This window comes from Aythya fuligula, chromosome 9 (genome assembly GCF_009819795.1).
Source record: "Aythya fuligula isolate bAytFul2 chromosome 9, bAytFul2.pri, whole genome shotgun sequence".
Classification (NCBI taxonomy): domain Eukaryota; kingdom Metazoa; phylum Chordata; class Aves; order Anseriformes; family Anatidae; genus Aythya; species Aythya fuligula.
Window position 1 is genome coordinate 13,474,922 of NC_045567.1, and position 14,834 is coordinate 13,489,755.

Genomic DNA, 14,834 nt, shown 5'->3' on the forward strand with positions numbered 1-14,834 from the left:
GCTGTTCTTATAGCTTGGGTAGAAGTAAATAGCGCTTTAGCTTGGGTTAGTAAAAAAGCTAATTCAGCCTAGTACTTAGAAGATATACTGGGGGTGGGGGCACGCACACAAGCGTGGATCTAGCATGCTAATTTATCATAACTGATTCCAGCAACTAACATGTGTCATATGCTTTGAAGACAATTCAGACTAAGCACCCACGCTTGACAGAATAGAGATATGAAAGCTGAAAAGCAAGGGTAAATACATGTTTGCTCATCTTCATTTTCATTAGAAGTATCTATTTGTTATATCTGAGTATCAAATACTGCTGATAGTTATTACACTATTGAACAGATTACACAGTTTAGTTATGCTCTCAGTTATTAAGCTCAACTACATACAATTATATTTGTCAACATTAACTGCACATTTGGCTTTTAACAGCTGTAGCTAGCATGCATAATTAAAAAAAATTAGGAATTAATTCAAATTAAGCTGAACTAAGACAATCATAAACCACAAAAAATATCCATGAAGGAGGTTTGCAATGATTTTCTCTAATCAGTTAAAAAAAAAAAAAAAACAGCAGCAAATTTTGCAGTACCCAACAAACACATGAACATGGATTTCACCTGAAGTGTAATGTGAAGTTCTATTTAACATGTAAATACCCAGAAAAGACAGACAGACAAAAACAAAGAGCTACTAAACAAAGGTTCTAAATAAACAAAGAACTTAAAAACACTTACGGTAACTACTTTCACTATCGCTGGCATTAGAGGTTACATGCTCTGAAATTGCAACACAATGGAAAAAAATAAGGAACACACACTAATGGCATGAATTCAAAGGAAAGCAAACTGACAAAAATAATCCAGATGAACGACAACAGTGATATCAAAATGCTGAAATCAATACATACTGCATATAAAAGTTTTAAGGTACTTCTCATAGCTCTCAGGATCAAGCTTAATTTCACACAAAAGGAATGGATGTTAATAAAAAGAAAAAACATTAAATAGCACATCAAAATAAGATTATGAAAAGTACACTAATTCACATTTCATATGCAACCCTGCATTTTTTTTTGGTTTTCACTTCAAAATTAGTTTTGTTGTGCAAGAACTATGGGATCCTGAATGTCATTTTTCATGTAGGCAATTTATGTATTTTATGGAGTCCTGGAATATGTTTCAGGAAATACAGTTAAGCACATTCAATAACAGATACTCAGCTACTACACTGTTTCCTCTAGTAAGGATTTAGTACTCAAAAGCTCCTAACTTCTATTCGAGAGCATCCATATGAATTTCATGTCTTCTTCATCATAATCAAAATATTTCAGTAACTTTAAGCTATAATGCGTATTTACTTTAATCTATGTGTAACAGAAAACATTAAACATGTTTATGACAATAACTCAACTGAAGAACATTAAATATCAACCTATTCTGTTACTTGCAAATTGTACAAATCTAAAGAACAAATGTCAATTTTGATATTGTTGAAGCTTTTTGTAATGAAAAAATTTTCATGCCACCAAGCGACCATCTCTTTCTAATGAAAAGCACTGTTATGTTCACAGTTTAAGACTGTACAAGGAAATTTGTGTTTGACCTTCACAAAATAAATAAAATTAAATTTGATATTATGTAGCTGTGTGCATAGAACGACACATATTGACACATACTGTTTTCATTTCCACCAAAAGATTAAAGAGAAGACCCCAAAGGAAAGAAAACAGGTATGAAACAAGTATGTCTTAGTGACTGATAAACATCAAAAAATCATCAGTCATATGTAAACTAATTAACCTTTTAAAATACATATGTTTTTAAATTGGCCAATATCTTTAACATCTCTGATTAGAACGAACTCCTTCCACTTTATTTCTGTGCAGGAGACAACATATTCACAAATGTTTGTGAGTACCAGAAATTCGGACCTACTTCCATTTCATTTTCTTGCTTTGGAAAAGGAATGCCCATATAGGCATGGAAGACAAAAATAAATGTTTAACAGCCTCATGCAGGAATTGCCTTCTAGGCAAGACATTGTACTCATCAATTAAGAACACAAGTTGCAATAAACTGATAACTGGTCTATTAACAATTTTGGTCTACTAACAGTCTTGCAGAGCCAAGGTAGTAGAGCTTGTATTAAGCATGGTAAGGCAGTTTCCAGAAGTCGGACTGCTGAAAAAAAGGCTCAAAATAGACATTTGTCTTTTTACAGAACCAGCTAGTGATATTTCTGGACCATATTACATAGTTTAATGATTATAAGGCCACAGAAGTTGATTATAATTGATATTCTGCTCCAGATCAATAATCTCCATGAAACTGGTTTCAGAAATGGAAGATTAATTTTATTTCTACCAGCATTTTTATTTACTTAAGTGACTGAGGCCAAGCATAGAAGTATCCTACTTCCTATGTGGAATTTCAGGAACACTGAACATAATATAGAGGATGAGAATAAAGGGAACAGTTACGCCCTTGGAAGAAATGTTATCTTTAGTGACTAATTTTACTATCCCATAAACGCCTAACAATCTACTTTTTTAATATCCACCATGAAAGAAATGTTATGACTGTTTATTTTAGTCCAGAGGTGATGTCTGTGTAAACAGATCTGTTATGGTATTCAGCAACTTTTGAACCTTCCTGTATTCAGTTAGTTACCAGGCTTTTCTGCAGGAAACAAAATTAATACTTATGTATCTCCTTTATCAGCTACCTCTCTACCTAGTCAGTGGTGGTCTAATAGCATCATAAGAGTTCAGAGAAAAACTCTTACGGCATCTGTTAAGGAAAGCTTTTCTTTGTCTTGTTTTTATAGAGCTGAAGATATCCATCACCTAGAGAAAGGACTGCCAACTACTTAAATTATAATAACAGTTGTGCTATGACTGTGAAAAGTCATTTTTTAAATAATAAAACACAAAACAAATACTAAAATGACATTAGCAAAATGTGTCAACAAATTTACAAATACAGTCACTATCAAGGACAAGTAAGTAAGTGCTGGTAAGCTTCTGAACAACAACAAAAACCCACTAATGTCATAATCACTTAAAAAGTAACATGTTCCTGAAAGCAAAAATCCCCAGAACATTACAAATCAGAAAAATCTTATGAAACATTTTTAGTCAACCTCCTTATGCCAGTAGAGCACCAGTCTCAAAGAGATCTGTTCAAAAAAAGTAGTTTTTCAGATGGAGGTTAAAATAACTTGGGAGTATTTTGATCACTTACTCAGGCCTTTTGATCCCATGTCGTCAGGGACCTCCTGCAGAGTAGTCCCCAGAGGGCAAGCAATAAAAAGACAATCACAAAGAAAATAATTGTCAGTAATATATAAAATTGGCGCTACGACAGGAGACAGTTCCCAGAACATCACAGGGGAAGATAAGTCCATAGGATTTAACCAGATCGGCACATGAAGTGTTATCACTGGTGCAAACAGCAGAGACTGCAGCTTATAACAGACCTGGTCTGAATCTGCAAAAATACTTTTTGAGAAGACTTTTTTTTTTTTTTTTTTTTTTTTTTTTTAGTGCAGGCAACAACAATTCTGAAGTACCTTCTCTTCATTAAGAAAAGCAAATTAGAATAGAATGACTTTGAAGCTACCAGTCTAAAGGGACTGACTGGAGAGCCGTGTAAACTCAGCCGCACTTGCTTTGCTGCTCTGCACTCTCCTCAGAGTGAGGCCTGAGGAACCATTACTGACAGCACTGGAGAGCTGTTACCTCCTCCAGTTACACATATGTATTCGACAGTATTATCCAGTTTACTACAAACTGGGACATTCTTTGGTTACAATTTACCTAAAGAGCAAACTAATGATTGCATTTATTTTATAAATTGGTTTGTCATCTGCACATTGAGCTCATTAGCCTGTTGCAGCTCATGAAACTGTCTCCATAGTAACACCCTACTGCAATCTAGCAGGCCCTTCTACGTGTGCTTTTCTCTCATTGAGTGCCACATACTTACGGTCAATATCACTGGTTTCCTGCTCACTCTGGTCCTTGTTCTTGTAGAAGGGAAATTTTCGGGAAAAGAGGTTCTTTTTACGCTTGTCATTGAATGACTGCTGAAGAAGAGAAGGAGGGGCAAAACAAAGGATGTCTAATTCTGTGTGAACAAAGGCCCAGACCAGCAGCTTTGTGGAAGCTGACTCCTATAACCACATTATGCAGTGCATATTCCAATTTAACAGTGTCTTCTCAGCTCATATAAAGTAGAGAGAGATGAGGATCATGGCTTTGCTCACCCCCTCTGTATTTCACATGCTTACTTCCAAGAGAATTGTCAGGCTGCTCTACCCTGTGAGGCCTGACCTGTATTTCACGACCAGGCTTGCTGTGAGTGTAACGAGATGTGAAAAACTAGGCTGTCAAAAGATGGCCAAACCAGAATGAACTCAAACAAAGCCAATTAAATCATGGATATTATCTAATTTAGGGATTATAGCCATTCAAGAAAAAAAAAAGGCAGATATTTACACATGCAAATATGTACACTTACAAACAAATGGCGCCATAACAGCTCACCAGAAATATCTGCCAGTATTACCCATTTGAAAAGGCAAAACTGTAAGTACTTTGGTGATAGCTGCTAAATAAAACACCACAGAACAATGAAAAAGTTAAAAGCTAGCACTGTATTGAATTCTCTTATGGTAAAATTATGAAAGTAACAGTGAAATAGGAAAAAAGTGTGTGTGTGGGGGGAGGGGGAAGTATCTCTCTAAAATATCCAGAAGAAAAAAAATGGTTTCAGTCTTTCATTATTGCAATTCATTATAAGTTTATTGGAAAAAATGACTTTGTTCTAAGAAAGCCTGCATCCCATTACCAAGGCCTACTGTCAAAAGATACCAACTCATTCCATTTGTTTACTGTAGTAATTATTGCTCAGCTGTGCATCTCTAGCGAAGAACTCTAACATGAAAAACCCTGCATGTCCAAGGCCCATACTCAGCAACTGCTGATGTTAACTGCTAAGAAAATTTCTTGAGCTACCAATATAGACATATGTATATCTGCCCATTTGCGTATCAACTATTATCATGCTTTTTGTTTAAGCGATAAAGCGATTCGAGGGCACGAATGTATTTTCATTCATGTATCTGTATGCTTACAGGTATAATTACTAAAACATAAATGTTTTAGTCATCTGTCATGTCTTTTGCTGGAGACATTATGTGACTGCAGCATCTCTAGCTTACTGTTCTATAGAAAGTAAATAAAGAGCCTTGATGTATAAATAGGTCAGTAACACTTTTTATTGCACTTATGCATGGAACCAATACAGCTAATTTCATGCTAGCTGAAATTTCTTTTATTTCCTTTAGGCATAAGTGAATCATCTAAGCAGTTTTGTCAGACTACGTAATTGGCCATGTTTGTGTCATTTGGTTTGTAGAAATTCTATTACTGGGAGAACAGCAAAAGTAGGAAAATGACCAGCTTGGTTTTGAGATCTTACAGTGCTGGGGCACTACTTACTTGTAAGCCAAACACAGCTGATATGCCACAGGAAGTGATAAAACTTCTGCAGAACCATTTTTAAAAAGCTAATTTTAGAAATAATCAAAATATATTCAATTCACACATCAAAAGATCCTATTAACAGCTATTTCTACAATTTAGAGTATGTTTATTTTCAATTATTATCTATCTTATTTAATCCAGTGTGAGCTCGTCTTTCCTTATGCAACACAGTTGCAAGAAGTCATACTACCTTTGCTATCAGCACCAATGATGGAGTGATATATAGTAATATGTACGAGTCATAAAGGACTGCATTTTTCAAATCATGGCCCACCTTCTTTGGTACAAGTACAAAACAAGAATTTGGCCTTCCTGAAGAGAATACCTATAGTGCAACATAAGCTGCATCCTGCTCCAAGTATTAACAAACCTTCTGGCCACCTGTTTTAATACAGACTTGCTTGGCAATATCACCCAGTGAAAAATTCAGTGATATTTTCACTACCACTGTCAAAAAAGTTCACTTTAAACTACCAGGTGTAAAAGAGGCATATTGTGCCATAGGTGCATCATCGGTATCATGAGCACAAAGCTCTGTCGATAGCAACACTGAACACTGTTTTTAATTGGCTGGCATCTGTGTTCCACTAAAATTGTCATTCCATTGTAAGAGCTGGTAACCTATCGACCGCACACATGGACAAAAGAACTGTTTTCAAGCCAACCGTATGCTTGTAGGAACCATGGTTGGCATTGGCAAGGTTTTGGGTTACGGTCCTTTTGACCTTCTTTATCTGAAACCAACAAATCATTGGAATTGACTTCTCAAACAGAAACATTACTGGAACCTACAGAATGAAGGTGACAAAGAAGTATGCCCAAAAGATTAGATATTTGCTGAGCATACTGAAAAATACTGTAACATGAATTCTGAGAGGTAGAAGTCTCACATCTATATAATTGTCCCATTGGGACAAGACACTCGGTTTGGGCAAAAGAGTATGTAAATAAGAAATAATAACAAAGCAAAAATGGTGCAGTTTTGTTGGGTGGTGAGATTTTGCTATTTGTATAATTACAAGACGTAGCTAATGTTTTTATTTCGTAAAGGATAATCATTTTCTTTATTTTAGTTTTGAAAATATTTCATAACACTGATAATTTTAACCTTCTCTAGAAATCCTACTGAGGTAATATTAAGTTTCACATACTGCATGTATAATGGTCAGAGTCAGTTCCATTGCCAAAAAAAAAAAGAAATTAAAGGTAATATTGTACTGATTTTGAATAAAAGATTAGCCAAAAGATTATTTTTAAAAGATACCATGATTATAAAAAGCTGGAGAGAATTGCTTATTAGTTGCAAATGCACAGTAATTGTATTAAATTTTTCATAAGCCCACTGCAAATCATGAACAGGCATCATAAGCAAGAATATATTAAAACAGAAGCAGCACAGAAAGTGAAGTAAATGCTTATATGAAAGCAACAAACAAAAAAATAAACATTTCTGCTCCAGTTTCTTAGTGTTCCTTAAAATGAAAGGAACATAGGTTTTAATGTTTGCTATCACTAGGGTTATTTTTAAGGTTTTAATGTAGAACTTTTGACTAATTGTTCAAGGTTGGTATTTCATACTGTCCATGGAGAATTAACAGACTCAGTAATGCACACAGTCCATGAAGACATGTATGTTGCAGACTGGGAAAAATACCACCATGACAAATACAGGAAGAATAATTTAAAGAGAAACTGTACTGTTAAAACATTTACAGCTGAAGCAAAAGGTTGTGAACAAGTGTAAGAGTGTTTGCAAAATGAAGTGTTACTAAAGAAAAAGAACTGCAGTTCTGTATCAATGGCAAGCGTAGTTGCTTTTCCACTCAGTTTTCCATGCATATCTTTGGTGCTGTTAGTACACAGTAATTGTGTACTAACTCTTCTATTGCCAAAATGCTATTTCAAATACATAGCTAATTAAGTGTTTACAGTTTATTGGTAGACAAACTACAAAAACATGCAATTATCTGCTCAAAGAACATGGTAATGTTTGAAAAATTACTTAACGCAGTTTAAACAATCTAAGATACTTAAGTCATTTGTTTTTTACATGACCCCTAGAAAATGAACTCAAAATATAAAAATAACCAGGTTAAGAATTACCACATCAGTTGATACCATTTTATTCCCATATGAAAATATGAATGTACCAAAACAGAGAAAAGAAAATGAAATGCAATAATCAAAGTAATCCTCAATGCAGGACTGTAACTGTTAATCAGAAAATAACTGAAGATACTGATTTCACTTTAAATAACACTGTTACAAAAAAAAAATTGTCATTTTCTTCATTAGTAAACTAAATTGAAACTTTTACCATGTAGCAGAGGAATGCACATATGGATTTGGATATCTTCAAAGTATCCAGATAAATTACTGAAGCCTTAATACTTTATGTTTGATTTTTTGAAGTTACGAAAACATTGTAACTAAAATAAATGACAAAAAAATCCTTCACACCTACAGTAATAAGTAATGTTACAGCATTGTGCTATTTGAAAAAATATCTAAAAGAAATAGCTTCCTCAGGAACTAAGAGCATATTTCTTTTTTTTTTTTTTTTTTTTTTTTTAATAAATGGTATTATATTTTTACTTTAGAAGGTTCTTACACCTAAGATGCACATATCTAAGTGTTGAAATTACCATATATATATAGTTGGTAAAAAATTGTAAGATTGTGAAATTGTTTATCTTATTTCAAAACAGCCATTACTTTGTAAAAAAAAAGCCTCACATAAAAAACAAAGAAAACAAGGCTGTTTTACTATGATGAAATTATTATAATTTAGGCTACAAGCATTCCCATTGCTATGAAAGCAGTTACCTCGCTTTCTCACTGCTCATTCCCACTGCCCCAGCACACTTATTGGGGCAAGGTTTACATATTAAGCAGTGAACTGCACCATGGGATTTGACTACAATGTCTTTTGGACTGGGTTACTTTTCACCTGCATTGGTTACTTCACATGCTTTGAGCACAGCTGCACCAGTATCTGTACCAACAGAGAGCAGTGGTGAGAAAAAACAGCTGTGAGGTAGATAGTGTTTCTGGCTAGTGATGAGCAAAGACTAGAGTTTCTGGTGGCCTATACCACTGCACAAAAACTCTTTAAAGCTTCTGCATCCACAGTTCTAAGAAAGAATTTACTTTACACTGCCTGGGTAACTGTGCACTTTACAAAACCTCTTATTAGTCACAGAGGCCCTGCTGATCAATTTTGTTTTGAATGCTTTCTAGACACATTAAAAAATTAACAAAAGAAACATTTTAATTTTTCTGAAAACTGGTAGTAAGCCTCTTCCCCAAAAAGAAGTCCAAGAGCACAATCCATACCAAAGTACTAAAGGGCTTTATAAGCAGCACTTGTAGTGCTGTTCTAAATGGCACTATTCAATAACCAATTAGTATATACAAACTCCTGTCACATTACAGTATTAGGAATAGTATGTATTTCTAAGCTAATTCTTTATTTTGCAGTGCTGTGGCAACAGCTTACTATTAAAATTTGCTTTAGTTTTCAGAATAATTTTATTTCTATTTGATATTATTTCACCTTTTCACTAAAAACTGAAACAGAGTCTGAATATATAACCCACTGAAATGTGTTACCATTCACAACACCAGGTGTAATTTGCACTTCATAAACTCACCCCTTTATCTCCTCTCGTCTTGGAATTGAACTTCACTGTCTTTAAACGGGCTCGTTCTTTTTTCTCAACTCTACCAGAAGAACAGACACAAAGCAGTTAAATTAGCAAAATTCTAGAATTTCAAATTAGTACTTTTTACAATGTAAACATATAGTGCACCTTCTGTAGTACAGATTTTTGTCGCTAATGACCTCTTTGGAAAATGAATGGCAGACTGTGTTGGAAAAGCAGGGCTTTATTTCTCAACTGATGAGCTGTGAGGGCTTTGGAGCTTAAAGTGATTGCATAGATTCAGCAATTCCAGGTGTAAAAAGAAAGAGCATGTCCCTAAGTGAGTATCTTCAACCATGAGCAAACAGCAGATATTAAGATTCAGACCTCGTAATCTCTTATTTGCCAATGCCAAACAGCGTGTCTCTGCTTTGTCCACCCAGGAAAGACTTGCCCATTTCCCAGTGTTGGGGTAAAAAGAATTCTAATGTTTTACTTTTAAAAAATAATTTTAAAAATATTTTTTGGAGTATTTTGGAGCGTGAAGTTTAATGTTTTTCTCAATCTGGAAAATTCTGAACCAAGTCTAATGCTCAACTGCAGAGTTGCCATCAGCAACATCATATTACACAACATTTACTTGGCACCTTCTTATGTATAAATAGTGTAATATTAAACTCATTAGAAAATTTAATAGTAGACATCACAAAGTCAATACAATATTATGACATACCTGCGTTTGCTTGGGATAACTCCAATTTCATCACTTTCTCCATCTGGAGTTACCTGCCGTGCTTGCCACCATTCATCATCAGAAGCATTAATGACATGGAGAATATCGCCAAATTTGAAGTTCAACCCTTGACTTGGAAGGCCACTATCTTTAGTCTTGTCATAATCAAAAAGAGCTCTGCGTTGAGAAGAAAAATAAATAAACATATATAGAAAAAGGTGACAAGAAACAGGTGCATATGAATAGCATTAGATTTAATTAAGCATGCAGAAATGACCGCATCATTCTGACATGTGCTTAAAATGAGAATGCTGAATACACACTCTACCTCCACAACTCCCCTGAGAATGGTCAGCATAGTATTCAAACACAAACAAAATTTATAAGTTTTAATGAATGAGACTAAACTAGGTCCAGAGCAAACTCTAATACTTTGCAAAAGGTCCACAAGAAAATGCCCCCTGCAATTCAATAAATACTTTGCATAGAGCAAGTTACATGTCAGACTACAGAAAAAAAAGGAAATTGATGCATAGAGCGTTGAAAGTTCGGTCCTGTACTTAGTTACAAGTTACAAATCTGGATTATTTCAGTAACTAAAAGTTACTCTCAATTTCCTGCTCACAGACTTGCAAGAAAAAAGATTAGATATATGTATGATCTGAACAGAACTTGGCCACTACAAAGCAAAAAGCTTGAGGTGCGTTCTTCTGGAAAATTCCCTACCATTTCAGGAAAATCTCATCCTTTTTTTCCAAGGTTAGCCCATTTTCAAATAACAGACACTAGCACTACCTGAACACCAGCTGCAGGCTACAGCTCTATCAGCGTTCTCTTTGCCAGCAAGGGTGGTTTATTCAAGCCCACTGCTATCCATGCCCACATTCACTGCTGCTTTGTACTGCTTCCTTCCCCTTCCTTGGTTATGAAAGCAAAATTGCTTAGAAACGAACATGGTACACCATACTGTGGAATCGATAGGTGTTAAAATTAATTCTCCCCGTCGGATCATTTTAAATCTGGATCAGTTCCCTGAGAAACTGACGAGACTTACAGTATGTTTCTCCCAGCACAATCGAGGGTTTAGTGAGAATGTGAAAATGAATGACTGGAACCTCTTACTGAAATGAGAGAGATACTCCTAAGCTTATGCCTTATAAAGGACTCTTATTTTACTTTTCAAGAAGGCATATGAACAGATGTAAAGTGAAGTGCATGTACAACACAGGCCAAAAAAGTCCTCAAGTATTTCATCTGCAAGCTCATACGTTTGTCAGTGATGCACTTCCTAAATGATACCTGTCTCAATTTAGAGACTTCATACAAAGTCCAACACAACCTTAGGAAAGTGCAAATAGATCCTAATGCAATGATTTAAAATGGTATCCTTTCTCTTGTACAAATTAGGTTTATTTCTTCTTCCCAAACACTAGATTTACGTACCTTTTTGTACTAGATTTTTAATGTCTCACAAATTCTTTTACTCATGTAAGTAAGTATCTGTGAGTTGTAAGAGTTTGTTCAACTGCATCTTAGCTTTGTGAATTTTGCCTTTTTAAAGCACTGAGGGTATTTCTTTCTGTTTGAACTGTATTTGCTCATAACCAGTGCCAAATTGCTCCATCAGATCAATTCACCTTTAACATAAGGTCATACCCCCTGTATGGAGACTTTGATTATAGATTAACAATACCACGTATACATTTGTGTAGTGGAAGTTATAACAAAAAGAGAAATTTATTTTTAAATAAATTCATTATTTCTGATCAACCAGTACTTTGAACACTGTCCCACAACATTTATTCTACTTCTAAGTTTCATTTAATTTAAATGACAAGTCCTAAAAAAATATTTTAAAGAGAAAGCACCAAGTCCCTATTATTTTGCCCCGTATAAATTGGAAGCAAAACATCACTAAAATGGTAATTCGGTTCTTTCAGTTAGACAACTACAGGAACTGAAGGCAAGTTGCAAGTTTCATGAATATGTATGCTTCAAAGCCAAAAACTTAATGTCTGTGTTAATAGCACCAAAATTTCCATCATGTCTTTTACCTGGCTTTGCTCATTGCTTTCAGTATGATAGGCTGCTGATCAAGTTTTAGCGAAGCATTTCTTATTTTACGGTATTCTTGCTGAACAAAGCAATTGGGGAATTCCTGTGGCAGCAAAAGCATCCCTCTGTACTATTTTCTGAAACATGATTTAATCTTACCACATGGGAATGAAGGCTATCCTATAAAGGAGCTTATTTTTTTCTCCCTGAGTTTCTGGGAAAGCTGTTTAAAACCAGATGTTTGAAGTATCGGAACAACATAAAGATGACTAATTAAGCTTCTCCTGCAACGGAGTATAATTTTCAGGCCTGCTACTAACACCAATCTTATTTTTCAATGGACCTTATTAAAATTTCCTAATGATTTCCAAACTGTGAAGTTTCTTCCACTTGGAGTTGCAATCATTTTCAATCCAAAGAGAAATCAGCACCATTGTTTGAATTCATGATGCATCATGCTGGTTAGAAAAATGCACAGCAGTGAATGCCACTTTCAGGTCTGCATTCTACAGACATTGCACACTGGTACTTGCCATACAAGATTACATGAAGTATAGAACAAGTTTACTCCCTGGCAATATATTATCAAAGAAATCTGATGCCATCAAAGAATTTAACTTTTTTTATACGTATTTTTTGAATTTAGGTATAGCTCAGATGTAAAAACAGACACATTGAGACAATCTCTCTCCTCTTAAAATAAAGATCAAAAGAAATATAAAGCAGCAATCAGAGAAGGACGTTAAATCAGTGCATCGTAATTAGTCAGGGGAGAAAGAAAGAATTAGATGTGCAAATTAAGGAGTTAGTTGCTGTCGAATCGCTATATTTATACTATCCTCCAAGGACTGTTTGTTATATTGCTATTTATCATATATTAAGATGCATGCAATTAAGAAAAATCTGCTATTTTGCTTCAAATTATATTTTCAGGCAAAAACAATAGTCATTTCCTTAATATTTTATAACACCCCCAAAACACTGTTTACAGGCAGACTATTTATAAAGAGATCATGTTTCAGTTATAGGGGGGCAAGAACGCATCTCATTTTGTTTGAGATTTTGTTACCATGATTTTGAGATATCACCACAGACCATTATTCTCAGAGTATTTTCTTTTATTTGTTTTCTACAACTGTGGTTGAATGCCCATAAACATTTTATGGTTGGCTTTACTATACAATGCAGCGTACATTATATAACTGGAATTCTAAAGGCACATCATCAACGACAACAAAAAACCTAATATTACAGAGATTTAGCTTCAGTTTGTAAACCTGTTTTTGAATTGGTACAGAATGATGATACCAAAGTGACTTATAATAAGGCATAAGTTGGATAGCCAACACGTTCTGGCAGTATCTAGCAATATGTTCAGAGTCTTAAAACTTGAAAGTCTTAAGACTCAAAGTCTTTAAAAAAAAACAGTGAGGTCAAAAATTACACTGGAAGCTAGAGTGAAAAAATGTGAACCCATCCTGCATGTGTACCCAAGTTGCCTACCAGTCTTTGGCATCTTTTGATGTGATGACAAGAATGGATCTCAAAAACCATAGCAGCACTCTCTGTAGAGGGCCGTGGGTGGAGAAGCACTTTTCATGAGGAATATTTGCATTTTAGATTTTTGTTCCAACTTACAACAAAGCTGATTAGTGAGTTTCAAAAACCTTTCTTGGAAATGGAATCACCAGTCTCCACGAGGCTTTTGCCAAGTCTGGAGAAGGCTGCATTTTCTGCAGCTGACAAAGTCAAAAGCACAACCTCAACCATTCACAGATAACTTCAAGGGAATAAGAGTTACATAAACTGCTTGTCAGAGGCTTAAAATACCAGACAAATGTGTGAACATCAATGTAAGTGGTTTAGAATCTATAGCTAGAGCTATAGGCTATAGCTAACCAAGCAAAACTTAAGATTGTTTAGGCTTAGCTACATGATGAGGGCTAAGGTGATAAATCCTGTGATTATGGATATGAAGATCTAACCACGATGTCCATATGTATATTCACCTATGGAAATAAGATGTGGCTAACTGATATCAAGCACTTATCATTAGTATTTTAGCATTTATCCTTGAAGATTTAAATTATGACCCCAAAAATATTTAAAGCAAACTACAAAAAACAAACAAACAAACTATGAAAAAACAGAAGCCAGATAAAGCTACCGAAGTAATAGGTCAAAACATACAGGCTACGTTACAGTTAATCTAAAAAGAAACCCTAGGTGAATAATTCATCGCATTTCTTTAAAAGCCTTCAGAAACAGACCACAAATGTCTGAGCCTTTTCTGAGCATGGATGCAATTATCCAGGTACTGGCCTTGCATAAGATTTCCTTTCCCAAAGCTTAATAGATACTGTGCCATGAACAAAACAGTATCTGTTTTGGGCATAGAATACTTGTGGATAACATAAATATAACTTCATGACATGAAGTCTGGCCTTCCTAGTCTCACTTCATTCAGTAGGTCTTCCGAATAGTTAGATTTCTAATCATGTTATTTCCCTCACCAGCTACCTATTTATTATACTTTGGAAGGAAATAAGGAATAGAACAATTGGTAACAAATGCACAGTACACAAAGCTTGCCAAAGGGGAAACATCACTGATACTGTGCAGTCACAATCACTTCATAAACTAGAAAGATTCAAGGTAAAACTCCACAGCTATATAAATTCTAAATCTCAGCAGCCTTGCTACTCTGCCACTCACCCTTCCATCCACCAGGTATACTTCCTTGTACCAGCATGTGTGTTTATGTGGTCGTACAGCGTACTAGTGGGAGATGAATCATGTGAAATAGCCCATTTTTTTGTAGGTTAAAGTTAATTTTGCTATTTTAAGCAGCTTACGC

The 14,834-nt window shown here is 34.9% G+C and overlaps 1 protein-coding gene across 23 annotated transcripts in view; it reads right to left on the reverse strand.

Annotated features, from left to right (window-relative positions):
• Positions 1-14,834, reverse strand: part of DLG1 (discs large MAGUK scaffold protein 1) — a 155,473-nt gene that overhangs the window by 12,108 nt on the left and 128,531 nt on the right. For 9 of the 23 annotated variants that reach the window (XM_032193647.1, XM_032193650.1, XM_032193655.1 and 6 more), the window contains 4 exons: positions 9,923-10,099; positions 9,199-9,268; positions 3,984-4,083; positions 732-773 (listed from right to left, as the gene is read on the reverse strand). In XM_032193647.1, coding sequence (XP_032049538.1) covers positions 732-773; positions 3,984-4,083; positions 9,199-9,268; positions 9,923-10,099 — 389 coding nt within the window. Of the gene's footprint in view, positions 1-731; positions 774-3,239; positions 3,274-3,983; positions 4,084-9,198; positions 9,269-9,922; positions 10,100-14,834 lie in introns of all 23 variants that reach the window. The other 14 variants (XM_032193653.1, XM_032193654.1, XM_032193662.1 and 11 more) reach the window with 3 other exon arrangements.